Here is a 21,149-nt window from a genome sequence, read left to right as displayed (position 1 = left end):
ACTTGTCCTGTTCTAAGTAATATAGTGGGTTATTTTAAGGTAATAAATTGCAGGAAATACTTGCTTTAGCTCAACGTATACATATTGTCATGCTTGAGTAAAGCTCTAAAAGGAAAACATCAAGTTTAACAGTAGTGAGGGTTCATTATAGATTTTTTTACTTTTACAATGGTTGTTTTATTTTACATGAACATTTCTACTTTTTAAACTACTAAAGCTGTAAAGAGAACAAAATGCATATACAAATGCTACTGAGGGAGTCTTAATCAAAGCTTAAGTATTTTATGGAAGAAAATGCCAATAATCTAAGGCTAAGTATATGAAAATAAGCATTTAAAATCCCACTGGAAATTTTCTAGGGTGGTGACTTTGAGAAGGGAGAAACACATTTGGCATATTTCAGAAAATAAGGAAATGTTCTCTCTGTGCGTGGGGGTGGATTTTTTTGTTGGTTTGTTTACAGGGAAGTTGGGATTTTGGGGACAACATTACCAGCTGCCCATGATAGTTTCCCTTGACTTGTCATCATGGAAATGTGTGGGGCCAATTTTGGAAGACAGTCCACTTTTGTAAGACAAACAATTGGTTCTTAGGGAGCACCCTTGAAATTGTTGCAAATAAGATGAAAACTTTGCAGTAGCCATGGTAACTGTGGGATAGAGGACGATCACAAAATCATACATTTACACAAAAACTCAAGGAATCAATAAGATGGTTAAATTTAATACAGCATGACATCAAGGCTCAAGAAAGAACCACTGTGATTGGTAAGGCAGATACTAGTCTCTACTTTAATATTCTCACATTGTGATATCAGTTTTTCTTTTTCTCTCTCTCTCTCTTTTTTTTTTTTTTCACAAGCAGTTTTTCCTTTTTATTTAACAGCTTCTACCTCAAACTTCCCAGGGCAAAAATGGAATCAACATCCTTCAGGTTCTGAAAAAGAATTGGTAGGTTATTCTTTAAATGTTTCATTTTCCTTGGTCAAAATATCACGGTAAAATAATATAACAGCTTCATTTAGTAGTCAACAACAACTTACAAGTACCTCCGAGACACCCGGTTTATGCAACATTGACTGGGTTTGGAAATTCAACATCAACAAGAGAGAGGCTCTGAAACTGAGGAGGCCTGACAGGTAAATAAGCACCACACCGCATTGCAATGAGAGCAGAAATAGAGGTATGCATATGGTGTTTCTTAGACACAGGTGCAGTATCCATACATTTGCATGTGCGAATTGAGAAAGGCTTCACAGAGGAGGTAATGATTAAACTGGGCTGAACAATGAGCAGGTGTTTGCCAGATGGAGAGTTGGACAAAGGGAATTTCAAGTAGAGGGGGGAGAAAACGTGTTGAAGCTGGGAGTTGTAAAAAGGCATGCCATAAATGTAGAACAAAATGGACAGGTCAGACACTTCAGGGTGAGAGCCATAAATTAGAAGAAGCAGTGAGGTATGGTTATGTAATGAGTGCAGGAAAACAATGAGGGAACTACAAATCAAGAATATACTTCCTTTAAGATAATTTTGGCTTTCCATGCTCTATTTTCCTCATCCATAATGGGTTAATGGTGGTGACCTATTACGCAAGGTTATAAAGCAAAGACCAAACACTTGGGACAAAAAGGCAAATTATTGCTCCTGGATAATTAAATATAAGGGCCAATTACCTGCATAATAAAATGACAATTCCAATTTTACCAAAGAGCTTTTTATTTCAACCTGAGGAAATAAAGACTTACACCTTGCCATAATTATAAAACACTTCCTCAGACATTACCTTACTACGTCTTCCTCATAACAGTGCTGTATGTTAAGCAGCGGATTTGTTATTGATTATTCTCACTTTATTTAAGAGGAAACAGTCTCTGAGGTTGATTTACACAAAAAATACTTACAACTAACACATAAACATTTATCAGGGCTAGCATTGGAACTCCCGTCTCTGACTTCGTGTCTCCTGCTCATTTTCGCTATGAAATGCTGCTTCTCTTCAAATAAAAAGAATTGTGGTATTTTGCCTTTTCAGTTACTTACACAAACTGACTGCTCTTAAATGTTTGGAAAGGGTAAACCTATCACAAACCAGTGTCCTGAGTGCAAATGCCCCCTCTCTCATCGTTATCCCACAATTATCAGTCTACAGGAGTCATTGCCCAGAGGACTGAGCACACAGTAGGTCCTGGGGAGGAGCGACCTCTCAGTTCCCTGGAGTTGGAATTACCAGGAAGGAGTTGTTACAGGTTTTGACAGCGAAGCCTGGAGAGGAAGAGAAGTGGAGATGCCAGTTATGATTGCAGACCAGGTGTTACTGCTGCAAAGAGCCTCCCTCCCTGGAGAGTGCAACTTGCTCCCATGGCAAAGAAAACTTTGGGGAGAAGGAAGTGGGGGAAGGAGAATAGCACTAATGCATTGCTTAGAAAAGACTAGAGAAGGAAGAAAAAGGCCTCAGAAAGTGGGGCAGTAACCATACACCATCCATAATTTCAGACATATAAATCTCAGTTATTGTCCAATCTATGACTTGAACCTCATCTTTTTCATTTATACATTTTGGTAAAACAACTTCGTTTTTGAATTTGGAAATATAATACTTGTCTAAAAAAAACATTGTCCCTACCCTTATAAATACTCCCCTTCGTTTTATAATTATGTATCGTGTCATAAAACAAATCTTTCATTTGGCTTAAGCTTTTATTTCATAAACTTGAACCTCTCAAAAGTAAAATAATCCACTATTAAAAATCTGTCCACTAGATGGCTGTGTTGCCTTTATAGTATAAATACATTTTAATTAAATCATAATAAAACTGAAAAAGTTTCTGGGAGTAATTACCCTTATCTGGGGAAAAAAAATCTATTCCTGTGTGCGGAGTTTTGATAATTATATGTCTCTACAGAATTTGGAAAAAGTCATTCAATTTTTCTGTGAAAGAAATCATCAAACTCGAAGGGGATAAACTTAATCTTGAGAGGTGTGCACAATTACACCCATTTTTCCTTTTTAATATTTAGAAAATGTTCTGGATACTCCCTGGCCCCAAATCATCTGATTTAGGAATACTTTAGTTTTAAAAAAAGACAGGCATAATCCTATTAACATTGTGGTGATCCTTTCTAATAATCGTTTTGAATGCTAATGTCTCTTGCTGGGGTAACATGGAACTTCGGTCATACATTCTTAGAACAATTTAATTAGAAAAGATTTTCAAATACCAACAAAAAGGAAAAATCTTTTTTTTTAATTTAAAATGTTTTAAAAGAGCCATTGTGAGAGTGGATTCTTCAAACTATTTCAATTTCAGTTTGGGTTGTATGTAAATGTTAATTTCTCTTTTTTTGATGCATGGAAATTGAAGATGAATTTCTTCGTGGTCTCATACTTTCTTTCCTATCAGTTTTCCTCTATACCTGCTTCTGTTTGAAAATATGGGTTTCTTGAAAGGCAAGAGAAGTAAAAGCTAAAATAAATGAATGGGACTATATGAAACTAGAAAGCTTCTGCACAGCTTTCTATCAACAAAAAGAAACTATCAACAAAATAAAGGGGCAACCAACCGAATGGGGAGATTTTTGCAAACAATGCCTCGGATAAGGGGCCAATGTCCAAAAAAACAAAAATCTCCTTTTCTATTGGTGTTAAACTTTTACTTCAGACTCCAAGCCATGTATTTTAGGTTCATCAACGTATTAATTTAATTAGAATGCCAACTGCATTTAAAATATGGGTCCATAAGGTAAGTTTATCTTGAGTTACATAACTAAAGCTTCTTATTTGGCATAAACAGGTTTTGTTTGTTTTTCCCCTTAAAATTACGAGAATTACAGGACTGAATATTTAGGTGCACTTTATATAATACACACCAATCATCAGAATCTTCTACTTCAGGTCTCAGGTGGATTGAAATCCTATTTTAAGCTCTTCCTTCAACCCACTGTAATTTTCCCTGCAAGTCATAATTAAGTTAGTGGATGCTTTTGTGGGAAAGCAAGTATCTTGGATGTGAAAAGGCCAAATGGACTTCTATTTAGTTAGTAGACACTATTATTTAAATGGTGTGTAATCACCCAAGTCTTTAAATGCATCAGTTAAGTTAGAGCTCAAGCTTCTCATTGTAGTTAACATGTGTCCCTAACATAAAAAGCAGAACGGAAAAGTTAGAAATCTAGTAGTTGATACTCAGAAAAACATCTGATAGACGCCAGGGCCACTTATCCACCCATTCCTTCCTCCACTGGTATTTTCTAGTTACCATGTATTTGAATATGTATGGAATGAGGTGGGGGCCATGCTCTGTGAGGATACTTAACCCCAGTAGATAATGGACTTACAGCACCCTGGGAATCCTGTGGCTGGATGGCACGTGCTCTAATAACCTGTGTTATATCTGTGCTGATTAGCGAGCAAGTTGGAGACAAAGGGCCAGCGACACAGAATATAGACACAGGTTCTGTTGCATGAACTGACAACATGTTGATAGAACATGCTAAGCATACAGTGGTCATATCCTACAAAGTCTGGTCATTTCCTTTCCACCTGAGACTTATGAGGGAGTCAGAAATAATATCTATCAATAAAGGATTATTCAGGGCGCCTTAGAATGTACTGAACTGTAGACTAACTTATTTATGTATGTTATTAATCACAATTTACAGATGAAGAAACAGGCTCAGAGATTAAGTAATTTGCAAAGGTTTCCCAAGTATATGTCATGAAACTGGGATGTATCCAGGTCTGTCTAATTCCAGTGCCATCCCATGCTGCCTCTTGAATGTAGGTTTTATATGAGGATGTTATTAGAATTTGCATGTAATCTTTAAATATGGTAAGACTATTTAGAATGAGTCACGTGGAGTTATTAGTTCACTATTACTTATGGAATTGGTCAATTAAAGAGGTGTTGTACCACTTTATAATAATATAATCTATGTAATAATATAATCTATATAATCTATAACATATAATCTATGTTGCTTTATACAAAAAGTAGCAATGGCAAAAACTTGCTCTCTACTTAAGCAGCCATGTTCCCAAGCATGCAACATACACTAATACGTAGTATATTGATAGTTTAAACAAAGATAGGAATTTTACAGCACCAGGAATTACAGTATGTATATAACATAATAAGGCAGAATTATTATACAATCAACTCCATATTCACAAGAAGTGGATTTTATTGTCTTATCTGACAAAGAACAAGTAATTCTTGAGTGATGTCCTAAAACAGCAGGCAGATCGTAATAGGTATACCACGTGTGGACCATGAAAGAAAGTTAGCTAGGCCTAAAACAAATAATGAAGGATTTTGATGAGAGGGACAAAAATAAAGAGTTCACACATATTTCTATCAGAGGTAGTGCAACTACAAATTTTATACTGTATTTCCCTGAAAATAAGACCGGGTCTTATATTAATTTTCACTCCAAAAGACACATTAGGGAGTATTTTCAGGGGATTCTTATTTTTTCATGTACAACAATCTACATTTATTCAAATACTGTCATGTCATCTTCTGGAACATCGTCATAATGTACTAAATTGTACTAAATGCATCTGGCTGATGATCTTAACTGGGGCTTATTTTCGGGATAGGCCTTGGGGAAACACGGTAGATAGAGTAGGGGTAGCAAAAATGTCATAACCTCATTTTTTTGTATCTTGATTCAGAGAGGCTGGGGGGGAAGTTCTTAAATGTTATACAGACAGCTAGGAAATTTGGGCTGGATTTGGAAGGGTTGAATTTCATATTGTTTTAGAAATTGAATAATTTGATTAAGTGAAGTACAGAATGCCAACTTCCCTCAAACTGCATCTTCACCCCGAGAGATCAGGGTGTCTCAGAACTCTCGACGATGGGCACATACGTTTTCTCCAGCAGCAGCTTTTCTCTCTAGCACCTTAAGGAGACGCTTGGTGCTTACAGAGTTCACTGATAGCCTTCCAGCTGGTCCGGTGACAAAATGTTTTATAATTCTCATCACGTGGCTCCTCCCTGTTGTATTTGGGACATCGGTCCTTCCTGTTTCTGAGACTCTCCTGGCTCCTGTGCCACCCCATGCTGTGTTTGTATGGTCCCCTCTCAGACTGTCCCTTCTCTGCGTGCAATCAGCGTTTGCAGCGCCTCCACTGCCCTCTCTTTAAAACACTGGTATTCACTGAGGTTTCAGTCTTGCTATTCACCCTGGGCTATCATCCTCATCTCCTGTATGCTATGTGCTGGTAACTCCCAGATTGTTAAATCTAATTGAGACTTTCCCTGTGAGCTTCACATCATTTCCACAACTAACTCTCGGTACCTCTCACAGAGCAAGACCAGCTCATCTTCTTATCTGGGCCTCGATAGTCTCCTATTTTAGCGTTCTCTCACTGGATGGGAGAACCCGCCACTCAAGCAAGCAATGTGGGGTTAATTTTCCATCCTCATTCTCCTCTATTGCAAATTCTTGACAGTGCGTTCTGAGTTTTTTTTGAATCTGTAATCTTCCATTCGTTTTATGGTCTCTTTATTTGGGGACCTTGACATCTCTCATTGAGGCTGTTACAAAAGTCTCGTAATATTCTGGTTTTTTGTCTTGTCCTTCCTCATACCCTTCCAGAGGGATATACTTAAAATATATAATGGACTTTGCCTCCTCCTTACTTAATAATCTTCAATCACCTCCTATATCCAAAAAATATAACATCCTAACTCCTTAATATGGCGTAAAAGATGATTTATTACTTGCCATTGCCTATCTCTCTAGTCTTCTATTTCCCTTCTTGACTTTAAATCCCGGTAATACTAAACAGATTTTAGTGCACCCTTGGAATTTATGTCCCTCTTTACTACTAATTGCTACTAGTACTACAAGTACTAGTAGCACTACTGATACACACACACACACACACACACACACTCACATTCACACTCACACAGAGAAGAATGAAGGAAAATGGTGCATAAGAAGAAATCTTGTGATGCCTTAATAAATATTACCTGCCACATAATGAAGCTCTGGGAGAGTGTGAATGTAATTTTTGAAAGTAATTTTATGACACATATTTCCATGTATTATAAAGTATACTTAAATGGAAAATCCAAATTCAATCATCCATTCAACACCTTAATATTAATGAAAAACTTCTTGTGTGCCAAATAATATGCTACAAGCTAAAATTTATTTTTGGCTATTTTAAAGCAGGAAAGTTTAGTACATGCTTATGAAAATTATCAGCGCCAGTTGACCAATATGAACTTCTGTGAATTCAATTGAAAAATTTATATAATATAATTTTACTGACAGTATTAACCTAAACAAACAAAAACACATGTCAAACAAGGAGAATCACTAGCATGAAACCAGTACAGTGAGCTGGGGAGTCAAACTGGCCCTCTACGTGTTCAACCTTGTTCAGGGCAGACAGCAGTGTGGCCATGGGTATGAACAGCACCTTCCCACTGCCACAAATGTCATCTGAGACGCTCTGCCACACCCTGGCCCGTCCAGACCCAGATGGTCCTCACCATATCGCCACGTATGGTGAGTCAGCTGAGATTTGAGAGATGCTCCCCGGGTCTGACCTGAAATGACTGGAAGCCTGTGGGGTATCTGCAGCCAGTGGACCCCACGTGTATCTGTGCAGAACCCTGTCCCCGAATACACCGCCCAGCCTCTATCTACCATCTCTTTCAAACTCTGTCACCTTAGGCCTCTGGTCTTCTTTACCAGCGTGCGCCTCCTCTCTCCCGCTCTGTGCTCCTTTGTTCTCCTTGGAACTCCCTTTCCATGTCAAACAAACACACGCTCTTGTATTCTCAACCTTCTGTGGCCCATGTCCTTCCTCTGGCCCTAACTGGCACCCCGCTCTCTAAAGGCCCTGCCTCTCTCAGAGGCAGCTCTTCCTTCACTCACCAAGGTCAAGGTGGAGGTCGGTATTCCTCTTTCACATTCTCTGAGGCTTAAGCCATCTGACTTTCCTCTTCTGTCCCTCTCCTTGTCCTCACAATTCTGTGATTCCTTACCAGGCTCCTCACACAGGGGACTCTCCCCTCTCCTTCTTACCCTCAGTTCATGACACAGGCATCTCCACAGGTGTCCTCAAGGAGTGTCCAGCAGGACACTCCCTTGGTTCCTTATGAACCAACTGTGGCTGCCTTATCTTCTAAGTGGCTCTTGCCTTCTTCCAGCCTGAATTAATGCAATCTTCTTTCTCCAACACTTTTCTGCTTCTCTCTATTCTATTCTAAATTCTAATTCTACTTATCCTATTCTAGTATTCTCTCATTTTATAGAATCATCATCAACCTGCCACTCAGGCAAGCAAAGTGGGATTAATCTTCCAGCCTCATTCTCATCTCTTGCAAATTCTTGACAGTACAGCCTAAGTTTTTCTTGAATCTCTAATCTCTCCATTCCTTTTATTGCCTCTTTATTTTGGCAATCTATATCTATCTATGAATCAGCATAATATTTTATCTATTATTTTGTTTTCTTCACATCCATCTTTCTATTGATGATCTAAAACAGCAATGTGACACTAAGAAAAATACTAATTTACAGTAAACACAGTCAAAAAGAGTTCTAATGGTATGCCTTCAATGGAAAAGGGCCAAAGAATTCTAATTCTGGCAGTTTTCCAGTAGATAGCACTGTGGTCATACATAACACAGACTTGGCAGAATAAGCTTGCATACTATGCTTTTCTAGAGAGTGACCTGGGGAGTAATACCAAATATTCATGTCTAAGTTCAATTGCTTACTAAGAATGCATTCCCTGTCAGTGTAGAAGCAGAGAGAATCTGGTGAAAGCTAAATGAAGTACAACAGTAGCAAGCAATAATAAATTATAACGAGTAAATTAACAAATGCGTGACATGTGTTAATTAGGCCCATAGTACTGATGTGCGCTTTTTCCATCTTGTAGATATGGCCCAGGAAGCCTGGGTTCATTTTCATAGATGCTTTTTGACTTTGTGATTTTAAAGTTCATGTAAGTTACAGAAACTATTGAGGAAATTTACCTAGCTATGGCAAGATAGAGTCTCAAAATTGTAGCATTCTTTGTAAGTGGTTTTTATGATGCTCTGGCTACAAGTACTTTGGAAACGCTATGCAGCTAACTTATGTTCCCATGTGAGTTAAGTCAAGTCTCCGAGGGCAACAGGTATACAAGGGACTCCTCATTCACTGGTGTCTCAGATGAAATGCTTCACCTTGCCTTTGTGAGCAGATTTATTTCTAAGGGTGGTTTCTTTACCATGGAGCAGACATGGATTTTGTCTCTCCTTTCAAAAGATATCTTTTGACTTTTATAGCATGCCTCTTACTATTTCCATTGGCGGAGAGCTGAAATGTGACAGCATCAGAGGATAAAGCAGAACAGTATTTTTGCAGGTTTGAGGTCGTGGTAATTGTTTAAAATGGAGGGAAGGGCAACCAAAACCATGTTTACGAGGTGCTTAACATTTACTTAGTCAGATCTACCCTATGGTCTGGGAACTCAGGGAACCCATATGTTCAAAAGGGAGACAATTTTAGCTTTCACAGGGATAATTTACTAAATTCACCCTGTGACCAATTTTTCCCGAGAAGAATGAATGATATTCAACTTGGGCCAAATCTTATAGGCAGTACACACGAGTGCATGAGTTTGCAAAGTAAGGAGCTTTGGAAATGGTTCATATCAAATCTGGAAATGAAAACTTTGGAAAGGTCATCTTGTAGTGGACAAAACAATGGACTGGCTTTAAGGGAAATGCATTTTAGTCCTACTTCTATCACAAATGAGCTTAGTGACAGTAGGTAGGCCTTCAGTGTTTTTATCTGTAAAATCAAACACAGTATTTTCCAAACATTAGAACATTAGTTTTTTTAGGGATGTCATTTTTTCTTCCAAACAAAAGCTTATACCTAAGTCTAATATGTAACATAGCTAAACACAGAACCATTTTCTTGGAAATGCAAGTGGACAGCCTGGGGCTGTGGCCGGCAAAACTTTCCCCCACCCCCCAACCATCCCCTCACCACCATGAAGCAACATGAGAAGTCAATGGGAACATTTTGGAGAGATGATAGCTGAAGTTTCTTGAGTTCTAATTTTTTATGACTAAACATGGAAATCTGTCTTGCTTGATCAGACACCCCCAGGAGCAATGAGGAATTAAAACAGCTATGGATTAACACCTGAAGACTTTATTTGAAAAAAAAATAGTCTGTATTATTTTACTATAACCTCTGATGTTAGGGGAGGTTTTATGGGGCAAATTGGAAATTAGCTTTAAGCTTGAAATAAATTTTGAAAGCTCTACCTTTCTATCTCCTTTCTAAGGCACCTAGTTTTCATGACGACACAGCAGTTTCTAATTTGCAATGCACTTTCACATGTGCCATTTCATGTGCGAATGTCTGAGTGACCTCACTGATTCATACTGTCCTGACCACGGCAGTTTTCTGAGGAGTCCCACATCTTTCCAAGGTTTCTTTCTCATAAAGAAGAGGGAAGAGAGTTAACTACCTGAAAAGGCAGGTCATTCTGTTGGAATCCTTATATAAGAGGAACATTTAAGTTTTGAGAATGGCAACCTTTAACATTCGGACAAGTGGTCTCCACACAACTATCTCCCTTCCCAGTTAGGAACAGCTTGGGCCCATGTATAAAACGTGTAGATGTAGACTGTTCATTTTATGGCCAAGACTCGGGCTTCCCTGACTCACTTATGTAACACAGGTTAAATCGTCTAAACCTCACTCCCTTGTTTGCTCATCTTGAAATGGAGGAATATGGGGAGAAAAGGGAGACAGGGAGAGACTGATCTAGGGACAGAGAACAGATCAGCTTAATTAGTTCTTATTTTTTTAAACTTTGTAAAATGTCATTAAATGTATTGGGGTCATATTGATTCATAAAATTATATAGGTTTCAAGTGTACATTTCTATAACACGTCATCTATATGTTGCATTGTGTGATCACCCACAGTCACTTCTCCTTCCATCACCATATATTTGACCCCATTTGCCCTCATCTACCTTCCCCACCCCTCTTTCCCTCTGGTAACCACCATACTGTTGTCTGGGTCTATGAGTTTTTCTTTCTTTGTCTTATTCGTTTGTTGCTTTCAGTTTTATATCTATGTATTTATTTATTTATATGTATACCAGTGAAATCATATGGTTCTTGACGTTTTCCATCTGACTTATTTCGCTTAGCCTATTTTCAAGATCCATCCATATTGTCACATGTTGTGAAATAAATCCAAACTTTTTGATTTTTTAAGGAAACTGGAAATATTCAGCAGTTATGTACTTACTCTCTGTATCAGCCCTCCAACTAAAGCATAGTGGTAATTTTATAAAGATAGGAAGAAATTTAAAAATAGGAGAGGAGCTGATGATAAAATCTGAATGAGAAATGCAAATTTGAGGGAAATGCTGTACTGTTTAAAGAACCCATAGCTTGAAGCTAGGTTGAGGTATTATATTTATACTTATTACTAGATATAGAAATTTATTTTCGCAGCATTGTATTGCCTTAAAAGGAGGTAAAATCAGCTATATGACAACTGCTCCTTTGCAAATGACAGTTACTTCATATTTTGATTTCTAACTTTTTTTTGTCCCTAAATTACATTTTTTAGTGTTTTTTTTTGTTCTGCTGCTTTGACTTAGCCTGGAAAATTTGCAGAACATTTTCTTTCTTTTTTCCCCCCACTCTAATAAGCCTTTATAAGCTTCCTCCCACCCCAAACTCAAAGTACAAAAACAATGATATTTTTAAAATGCATGTATAAAGGACAGTTTCCCTTGCAATGAGATAACAAGACAGTTCAACTTTCATTGTTTTCATTAAGTTGTTTACATTAAAACTTTCCTCTCATTTATCATATACAGAAGACTTGTAAATTTATAGTTTGTGCATTTTATGGTCTAGACTCAAACATCCATGACTCATTGCCAACACAGTTCTTAACAACAATACTCTAGTCGAGAACTAATAGAACACTTATCAAAGGCACCGTGTGTTTGGGGTCCAAATACATGTCACCCTAGAGGTGTGGAGAGTTAATGCGATTTCCAAAAGCTATTCCAGATCCAAAGTCTGTGTTCTCTGATAATCTGATGCTCACAAGCTCATGCTGAATATTTTGTTATTTAATGTGCACTTTAAGAATAAAAGCAAATTTTGCCAAATATCTGCTTTACAGCAAACAAATACAGTGAAGTAAAACTTCAGTATCTATCTGTTTTGAGTTTTGGTGTCTTAATCCTGAAGCAATTCAGAAATAAATTTTGGCAGATACATAAAATCATATACTGACTGCTGGAACATATCATGGTGCAAATGAGAAATAGAAGTATAATTCTCTGCACTGTGTAACAATGTATTTGTGACTTTTTATACAGAATTTAAATGAAATAGCTTTCCTTTCCAACATACGTTCGTATTATATCCACTGCTGATTTCTTTTTTAATATACAATTCTTTCAAGTCAGCTCCTCTTTAAAGAGATTTTATTTTTCCAATATGAAGTGTATCATAGCCCAGTGAGCTAACTCTTATTAAATGCATACCATGTGTCAGGCACTGTTCTCAGCTTGTATGTGTTTTATTTCATTTAATTTTTACAACAATCTTATGAGGTAGGGATTCTCATTACTGTCACTTGACAGATGAGGAATCTGAGGACATTAAAAATCTTGTTATAGGGTCAAAAAGATAGTGAGGGGTGAAGACAAGATTGAAACCCAAGCATTCTGAATTCAGAACCACTATATTAAGTCACTACACTGTATTTCAAGGATTAAGACCAGAGCTTGGTGATCTCTTTAGGAGTGACACAAAAAATATATACACAAATTTATTGAAATATTTTCCTCTTTTAGAAGTCTGTGTCCTACTTCTGAAATAGTTAAGGCTTGAGAATGAAAGAAAAGGAATCACATATGACTTTCCATAAGGCAAAGAATCATTGTCTGGGAAGCAATTTTGATATTTATGAAAACCACTTTAATCCTTCCGAATTACTATAATATCTGATGGTTTTCTGGAAATGACGTTTTCTAGAGGGGTCAGAGCTTCTTGAACACCAAGCTACCACTGTGGCATGACACGTTTCATCTTCCATTTTGGCCGTAATGATAGAACATCATGCCACCTTATCATAACAATCACCTGGATGGGTGTTGGGAAATTGTAGAAATCATACACAACAAGATGACTCAAGCATTTGGGCCGTTCTTTAGGGTTCTGAAATAGTTCAGGGAGCTCCAGAAGACCCCTGGTAATCCAGAAGATTCTCCTGTGAATTGGATCTTATGGGACCCTGAAACTTATGGTTCTATGGAAAGTTCCGTGAAGTCTAGCATAGCCCTGAGGCATAGCATCTTCATAAATCTTAGGATTCTGGATCTCACTGATTTTCTTATTTGAAGGCTCTTTGGGAATTTGAAACCGGAACAAGAGTTCTGAAGCACCTGAATCATGGACATTTAGCATTAGACAGGACCTCAGGAATCAACTTTAACTCTTCATCATTTTGCCAATGAGGAAGCCACAAAACAGTTTAGAACGTCAATGTCACGGAGGCTGTCAGTGATAAAATCACAATGGAAATCAGATTCTCTGGCTCTAAGTTCAGAGTCTTTAATTAATTGACTTGGCCTTCATACCCATCATAGCCCCTGCTTTTAGATCTGTCGACACGAGTGTGTGGTACTTCTTTTCTGCCTCTGTCAGAACTCTGAGGCTGAGTTTGCCACCCTGACTCTGCGACTGGATGACTAGCATTCTATGAATAGCGTATAACTGAAACACAGCATTGGACACTGAATATAAGACTACTAGATACCTTCATCTTCTTGGACCTTCTATAGCATTGGATGACACTGTTCATTGTTAGATAAGTATATAACCATCTTATGTTTACTCATATCTGTAAGAGGCACAGATGAAGGAAAACATGATGTAATTTTTCATTCTTTCCTATCAATTTAAATGCAGATTCTGAGAAATACATTTTGCATATGGAAACGTTTGCATTCGACCAATGGTGATCTCCAATACTTCCTACTTGTAAAAACAAAAGAAAAGAAAAAAAGGACCGATGGAGAAGTTTGTGTGGTCCCAAGAACTGACATGCATGCTCATGCTAGCTGTTCCCCAGCATCATATGGGTAATAGCACATACCAGGAGCAGCTGCAGCAACAGCACCAACAAAAGCAGCACGTGTTGTTGGGCCTCTGGTTTCCGGGGGCTTGAGACACAGCAGGTGTTCCTTCATTTTGCGACTGTTGTCTTTTTCGCATTTCAGCTACTTTAGTACCGGACTGGCTGGAAGAAGACAGAAAACATAAGGTATGAAAAAATTACAATAAAGATAAGTTGCCTGTGCTGAAGGAAGCATAATGTAATTAAAGTGTAGGGGCAGCGAGATGAGAGCTTAAGAACAGGTGAAAACAAATAAGCCTTGGCAGTCAAATTAAATATGCTCCAGAAGAGGTTTTAGAATATCCTCAAAACTTTGGGGACCAATTTCTATCATTATCTGCTGCATAAAATTGTAGTAACAATTTTGCCACATAATCAGAAGCAGTTGGTGAGGTCAATAGGATAAGATTTGAAAATTTATTTTTAACTGCTTTCTTTACTCAGAAACGGTTACATCTGCTTTCCTTTACAAGCACTTTTAAATGGTTATAGGGGATGTATATTGCTGGTTTCTCCACTAATGTTTACAGTAAGGTTAACTGAGCTTTATAAATCATTGTTGCGAGGTTTCTAACTATATAACATTGTGAGGAAGATCAAGTTTGTTTTTAGTTTTCTCTCAGCTCCTTCTAAAACACTCAATCTCCTTTTTGGCACTTCCGGCTCACCCTCCAGGGGCCTAATCTCAATTACACTGGCAAAGTGCCTTATTCTCTGTTAGGTAACCTTGTTGCAAAGACATCATGTCCTTTTCCTTCACCACCCAAATTTATTTTCATTTAGTAGAGAATTGTGAAAAGATGAAAAGTCATCCAATCCCGGAGAATTACTTTGGTGGAATTTATATTATATATCATGGCAAATAAGAAAAATATTGGGGTACAGGATGCCCTACTTGTGACCTTACAAATCAGGTCAAATGAGTTGCTTCTTATTTATAAGCAGAACCCTGATGTAGGACTTTGTTTAGGATAAAAAAGTTTTTGTTTTAGTAGAATAATATCAAATTTAGCATGACGTCTTAGAAAAAGGAATGAATTCTACTGAATGATTTTTTTTTTACAAATATGCAGTGCGTGTAAATCATATATATATATATATATATATATGGCCGTGTGTGATGGAGAGCAATATGTATTAAAAACATAAAGTGCTTCAGGTTGTTTTGGCATTGTGAACTCACACTCTAAAAACTACATTTTTAGTTCTAAATACAATGATAAAAACTTAAAAAAAATACTGTATTCTTGAAAACAAATAAGTATCTTTTTAGACCATAAACAGACGAGAAAACCACAATGGTTGGTAAATGGGGGCTAAATCCACAGTCATTTTGTAATCCAGGTGTAGGAACAGACAAGTACAAAGGTTTTATACTCCAGTGGGGTACACAATGCTCCATTGTGAGTAGTGGGAGGCCAGATTCCAGGCTCTGATCGTAAAATCAGGGGTGGGTTATGCGACTCATAAAAAAGATGCTGAAAATACTTTCTGTTCCATTCAAGGGTGCCTAGCTGCAGGAGAGCAAGGATGCAGAGAAAGCCATCCTGACCTTACCTAGGCCAAGCAGCCCACGAGTTCAGCGTCTGGGTCAGTGACACTATATACACAGAACTATAGCTGGATAGGAGGGAATCCTGAGATGCCGATTAGAGAGCTGCTACGGGATTGATGGTGTCAGGGACCAGTGGAGACAAGTGGAAAGCATTACATCAAAAAAAGTGAGAGAGTGAGAAATATGCCTCTCCCTAGATGTGTTGCCTGAAGGCAAAAATTACAAATTAACACTAAAAAACAAAAAGCCACTCAACTATCAGGAGATGAATATACTCCTGATCAAATGCAAAGAGCAAAATCATCTAAATTAGTTTAATGAGCATATGTTTAAGGTAAACACTATGATAAAGGAAAGAATATAAGAGAACAAGAAATTATAAAAATATAGGCAAATACGAAACAAGAATAGGAAGAATGAAAAACAGAATTGTAAAAACGAAAACATATAGCCATTAAAAAGATTCAGATGGAATAAAATCTTCCCAAAGAAGTGATAATACCAAAGAACTATACCTAGAATTCAGCAAAAAGAGACAAGAAGATGAAACACAAAAAGAGACAAGTACAGCAGTAATACTGAAAAGCTTCAGTATGTGTCCCACAAAATTTTCATCGTAAGGAGAAAGTTAACTGATTGACAGGAAAATATTATTTTTAGGGAAGTTGGCTGAGAGCTTTCCAGAACTGGAAAAAAAACAAAATGAAACAAAACCTCACACTGAAAGAGCATAAGACATACTGAGCAAAATTGATTAAAAAAAAAAATCGACACTTATATGCATTATAAGCACAGAACTCCAGATGAAGAAATAAGCTGAATTACCTATAGAGGAGTAACGTACTGACAGAAGCCTTCCTGAGCAATATTAGAGGCCAGAAGACAATGGGCAACAGAGTAATGTTTTTCAAGTCCTGAGGGAGAAAAAGCATCACCTACAACTTTATATTTAGCTAAACAAAAATTTAAGAGAGAAGATAATTGATGACACATAAACTGAGTTTATTACTCAAATCCTTGCTAGAATCTACTTCAATCAGAAGAAAACAAAATCAGAGGGAAGGAGTAGAATGTAAGAAGCGGGTGCCCTGAAACTGACAAAACATGATCCTGGGTTTAATGACTAGCTGAAATAAAACCCCATGCTTTTCTGTTTAGAAATAGTCTAGAAGTAAATTTGACTGCAGAAATTAGGAAAATAGGACAGTTATTCTATCCCTCCACTGACAATGTTTTTTGTATGCGTCACAAAGTCGCCATGTTAAATCTGAATCATTTCATCATAATTTTCTGGGCCTATCAGCATTTGACAGTGATCACTCTTTGAAACAATTTTTTCTCTTGCCTTCCAGGTACCACACTCACAATTTTGGTTTCAATCTCACTAGTCACTTCTCAGTCTATTTTGTTATTTCCCTCACCTCTAAATTGTGGATGACCACAGTACTCCATCCTTAGAATTCTCTTCGCCATCATTTCTTTACTGAACTTATTGAGATTTTTACTACTTCTCTGTTCAAACGTCTCCAATATACATGTCCAATAAGGTGACTTTTTTCCTGAACGCAGGACACATGTAATCTAACCACCTACTTGACATCTACATTTGGCTTTCTCAACTTGGCATCTCAAACGTAACATGTTTTAATCTGACCCTATTATCTTCCCCCCCAAACCTGTTCCTCCCACAGTTTTCCCACTTGCAGTAAATGAAAAGCCTCATCTTTCTAATTACTAAGAACTGAAAAACTCTGCAGTCATCCACGACTCCTCTGTTTCATTCAGATCCCACATCAGCAGATCAGCAAATGTGAGACCTCTGAACTGGTCTCCTCTGCCCACCTCTCCTTCTACCCCTCCTTACCCCTTCCCCTTCCTGATCCACTCTGTTGGCAGCACAACAGCCAACAGTGAGTCTTTTAAAACCTAAGTAGATGATTTCAGCAAAGAACCTTCTACGTTAAAATTCACTCTAAATCTTCTAGTGCCTTCCCATTTTACTCAGAGGAAAAGCCTATGTTTCTGCAACTTGGTCTTTTGTGAAGCATCTCCTATTCCTTTGTCCTCACTCACTCTGTGTGACCCCAATGGCCTCCTTGCTGCTCCCCAACCATACCTGGGACAGTCAGGAGTCAGGGCATTTGCACTTCCTGTTCTCAGGGCTTGTCTCTGCCAAGTCTTTACTCATGTTACATTCTCAGTGAAATCGTCCCTGCTGCCTTACTTAAAAATCACAAGACCCTCACTCCACTCCTAGCAGGACCTGCCACCCTTTCTTAATTTGTCTCCATATTACGTATCATAACTGCTCATGTTTTAAGTTTTATACATTTGTTTGCCTAATCAGCTAGAAAACACGTTCAATGATTTTTGTGTTTTTTTTCCCTTTAGAAACAGCACACACACACACACACACACACACACACACACACACACACACAGTGGCTTTGTATCAGACAAAGGTCTTAATCTAGATCCCAAAAGTTTGCAGAAAGATTCAATAACTCTCTTGAGAATTGAATACCTTGATTTCCTTACTGTTAAATATTCAGTTTTGAAAAATGCTACCTCATTTGTCCATTTATTCAGAGAATCTCTAGGAATGCTGTGGTTTAAAATCGCAGTAAAGGGGTCCAAATATCATGTGTTAGATTCGCAAGACCTTTCACTGTCTGCTGCATCTTTTGGCTAGCTAGAAAAAAAATCATAGGAGATTGCCTTCTTTGTACTTTTCTGATGTAATTGTGTGTATTGTGTCATAAACATCTTCCTTCTGGAAAAAAAAAAATGACTCCGCACTGATTTCTTTTGTGTAGATTCCCATACCACGTGGAGCAGGTTGCTTCTATTTCTCTGACTGATCTGTATATGTGGCTGAATACCACCCTGTAGTTTAGCACCTCAACAGTGTTCAGAGTCTAAACTTCCTTGGACTGCCTGGTATACAACTATGGAGAAGAACAACAGTCTGCTGTCATATTTTGCTGCATAGCTGCATTGTCCAAAAACTGAGACACAAAGAGCTAGGGGAAGAAAAACTATGTGAGAGAGCTACTTGGTGACAGTGCTGAGGAAGTGCCCTCCTAAATGTGTCTCTGGGTGACCAAGCATGGCGAATAGGGCATGCTCTTGGGTACTGCATGATCACATCCTAAAATCTTTATTTGCCTCTGCTTCCTGTGTGCCACTGCAAACAGTGGTGCTGAAGGTAACACACTGGGGTTTATCTGTAAATACAGAAGGCAAAATCTGTACAACTGTTAAGTTTTTACCCTTAGACTTCACCAAATCCAGTTTTAAGCAAAATAAATTGTCTTAATATCATAAATGAAAGAAGAAAAACATTCGCAGAACAATGCAGCATCAAGGACTGAAATTCTCAACCATGTGGAGGCTAGTTCTTTTTTCTAACTTGCTAGAAAGAAGGACTTTCAAGAAATCATTTAATTTCACAGAATAGAGGCAGGGGAAATTGGTTTCTCCTTTGCAAAAAAGTACATACCTGTGCACAAAATTGGGACTGCAGACTTTATGAGCTATGCAGTCCTGGAAAGGCCCATGATCCAGGGGCAGAAAAGGGCTGGGTGCATGTGCTGGGGCACCCAGACTGCTCCTCTCACACACACAGGCCACCTTTGAAAATGCTTCATTTAGTTCTAATCGTGAGGTACTTGGAAAACTGTTGTGGAATAAATATTAACCCCTCCAGCAGCATCATTTCCCTCAAAGCTTAGGTTAATTTATCAGCAAGGAAAACCCATAAATCTGAGTTAGTGATCAGAGAAGGCTTTTCCTCTGTTGTGCATTACTGTATCTTCCAAGAAATGAGGAGAAAATTCTGATCTTCCACCTGCCACAATTTTACTCCATGTTGCCTCTTCCCCTTTTCAGGCATCAGATGCAATAATCAAAACCATCTTTATACAACAAAAGCAAAAATCAACAAATGGGACTGCATCCAACTAAAAAGCTTCTGCACAGCAAAAGGAACAATCAACAAAATAAAAAGGCAACTTACAGAATGGGAGAAAATATTTGCATACCCGTATCTGATAAGGGCTTAATTTCCAAACTACATAAATAACTCATACAAGTCAATATCAAAAAAACAATCCAATTAAAAAATGGGCAGAGGAAGTGAATAGTCATTTTTCAAAAGAAGACATTCAGATGACCAACAGGTACATGAAAAGATGCTCAACATCACTAATCATCAGAGGAATGCAAATCGAAACCACAAGGAGATATCACCTCACACCTGTTAGACTAGCTATTAACAAAAAGACAAGAAATAACAAGTATTGTTGAGGATGTGGAGAAAAGAGAACGCTTGTGAGCTGATAGGGGGAATGTAAATTGGTTTAGCCACCATGGAAAACAGTATGGAGGTTCCTCAAAAAATTAAAACTAGAACTACATGTGATCCAGCAATCTCACTTCTGGGTATATTTCCAAAGGAAATGAAAACAGGATATAGAAAAGATGTGTGCACTCCCATGTTTATTATAGTATTACTCACAATAGCTGAGATAGGGAAACAACCTGTAACCTGCGTTTGTCAATGAATGAATGGATAAAGAGGTGTGGTATATATACATACGAATAGCCATAAGAAAGAAATTCTGCCATTTGTGACAAGATGGATAGACCTTGAGGGTATTATGCTAAGTGAGATAAAGCAGACAAAGACAAAAACTGTATGATATCACTTACATGTGGAAACTAAAGAACCTTAACTTGTAGAAACAGACTAGAATGATGGTTACCAGGGGTTGAAAGGTAGGGGAACTAAAGAGATGCCATTCAAAGGGTACAAACTTGCAACTAGAAGATGAGTAAGTTCTGGAGATCGAATGCATGGCATTGTGGCTATAGTTAACAATACTGTATTATATGTGTCAGAATTGCTAAGAGACTAGATCTTAAATGTTCTCACCGCAAACAAGAAATGATAATTATGTGACGTGATGGTGGTATTAGCTAACGTTACAATGATAATCATATTGCAATATATCAATGTATTAAACCAACACACTGTACACCTTAAACTAAGACACTACTATATGTCAATTATATCTCAATTAAAAAAACATCTTTACAGTTTGAGCAATGAGCAAAATAAAACGATGACATTTCAAAGGATACACATGAGTATAATGACATAAACTTGGATCTAAAAAACTGCATAAGACTAGAATGGGAGAAACTAGGCTTAACAGAAGCATATGAAAAAATTCTAGGTAATTTACTGGACAATAAATTCAGTATTAGTCAACAATAACCAAATAGTTAATGGAAGTTTAGAATGCATTACTAGAAGCATGTTTTCTAATAGGGGCTGTTGACAGGTCTTCTCTGAGCTGGTTAAATGGTTATGTTCAATGCTGGTCACCCACAATTTA

General features: G+C 37.7%; 1 protein-coding gene across 4 annotated transcripts in view; it reads right to left on the bottom strand.

Moving 5' to 3' along the window:
• RGS17 (regulator of G protein signaling 17) overlaps positions 1-21,149 on the bottom strand; it is a 90,607-nt gene that overhangs the window by 13,706 nt on the left and 55,752 nt on the right. For 3 of the 4 annotated variants that reach the window (XM_081030917.1, XM_081030920.1, XM_081030918.1), the window contains one exon: positions 14,172-14,315. In XM_081030917.1, the coding sequence (XP_080887043.1) occupies positions 14,172-14,290 (119 nt within the window). In that variant the 5' untranslated portion in view covers positions 14,291-14,315. The remainder of the gene's footprint in view (positions 1-14,171; positions 14,316-21,149) is intronic. The other variant, XM_081030919.1, reaches the window with a different exon arrangement.

The sequence above is a fragment of the Rhinolophus hipposideros genome, assembly GCF_964194185.1.
Source record: "Rhinolophus hipposideros genome assembly, chromosome: 3".
Lineage (NCBI taxonomy): Eukaryota > Metazoa > Chordata > Mammalia > Chiroptera > Rhinolophidae > Rhinolophus > Rhinolophus hipposideros.
Note: the sequence above shows the minus strand (reverse complement) of the source record. Positions and strands in the feature narration are given on the sequence as shown.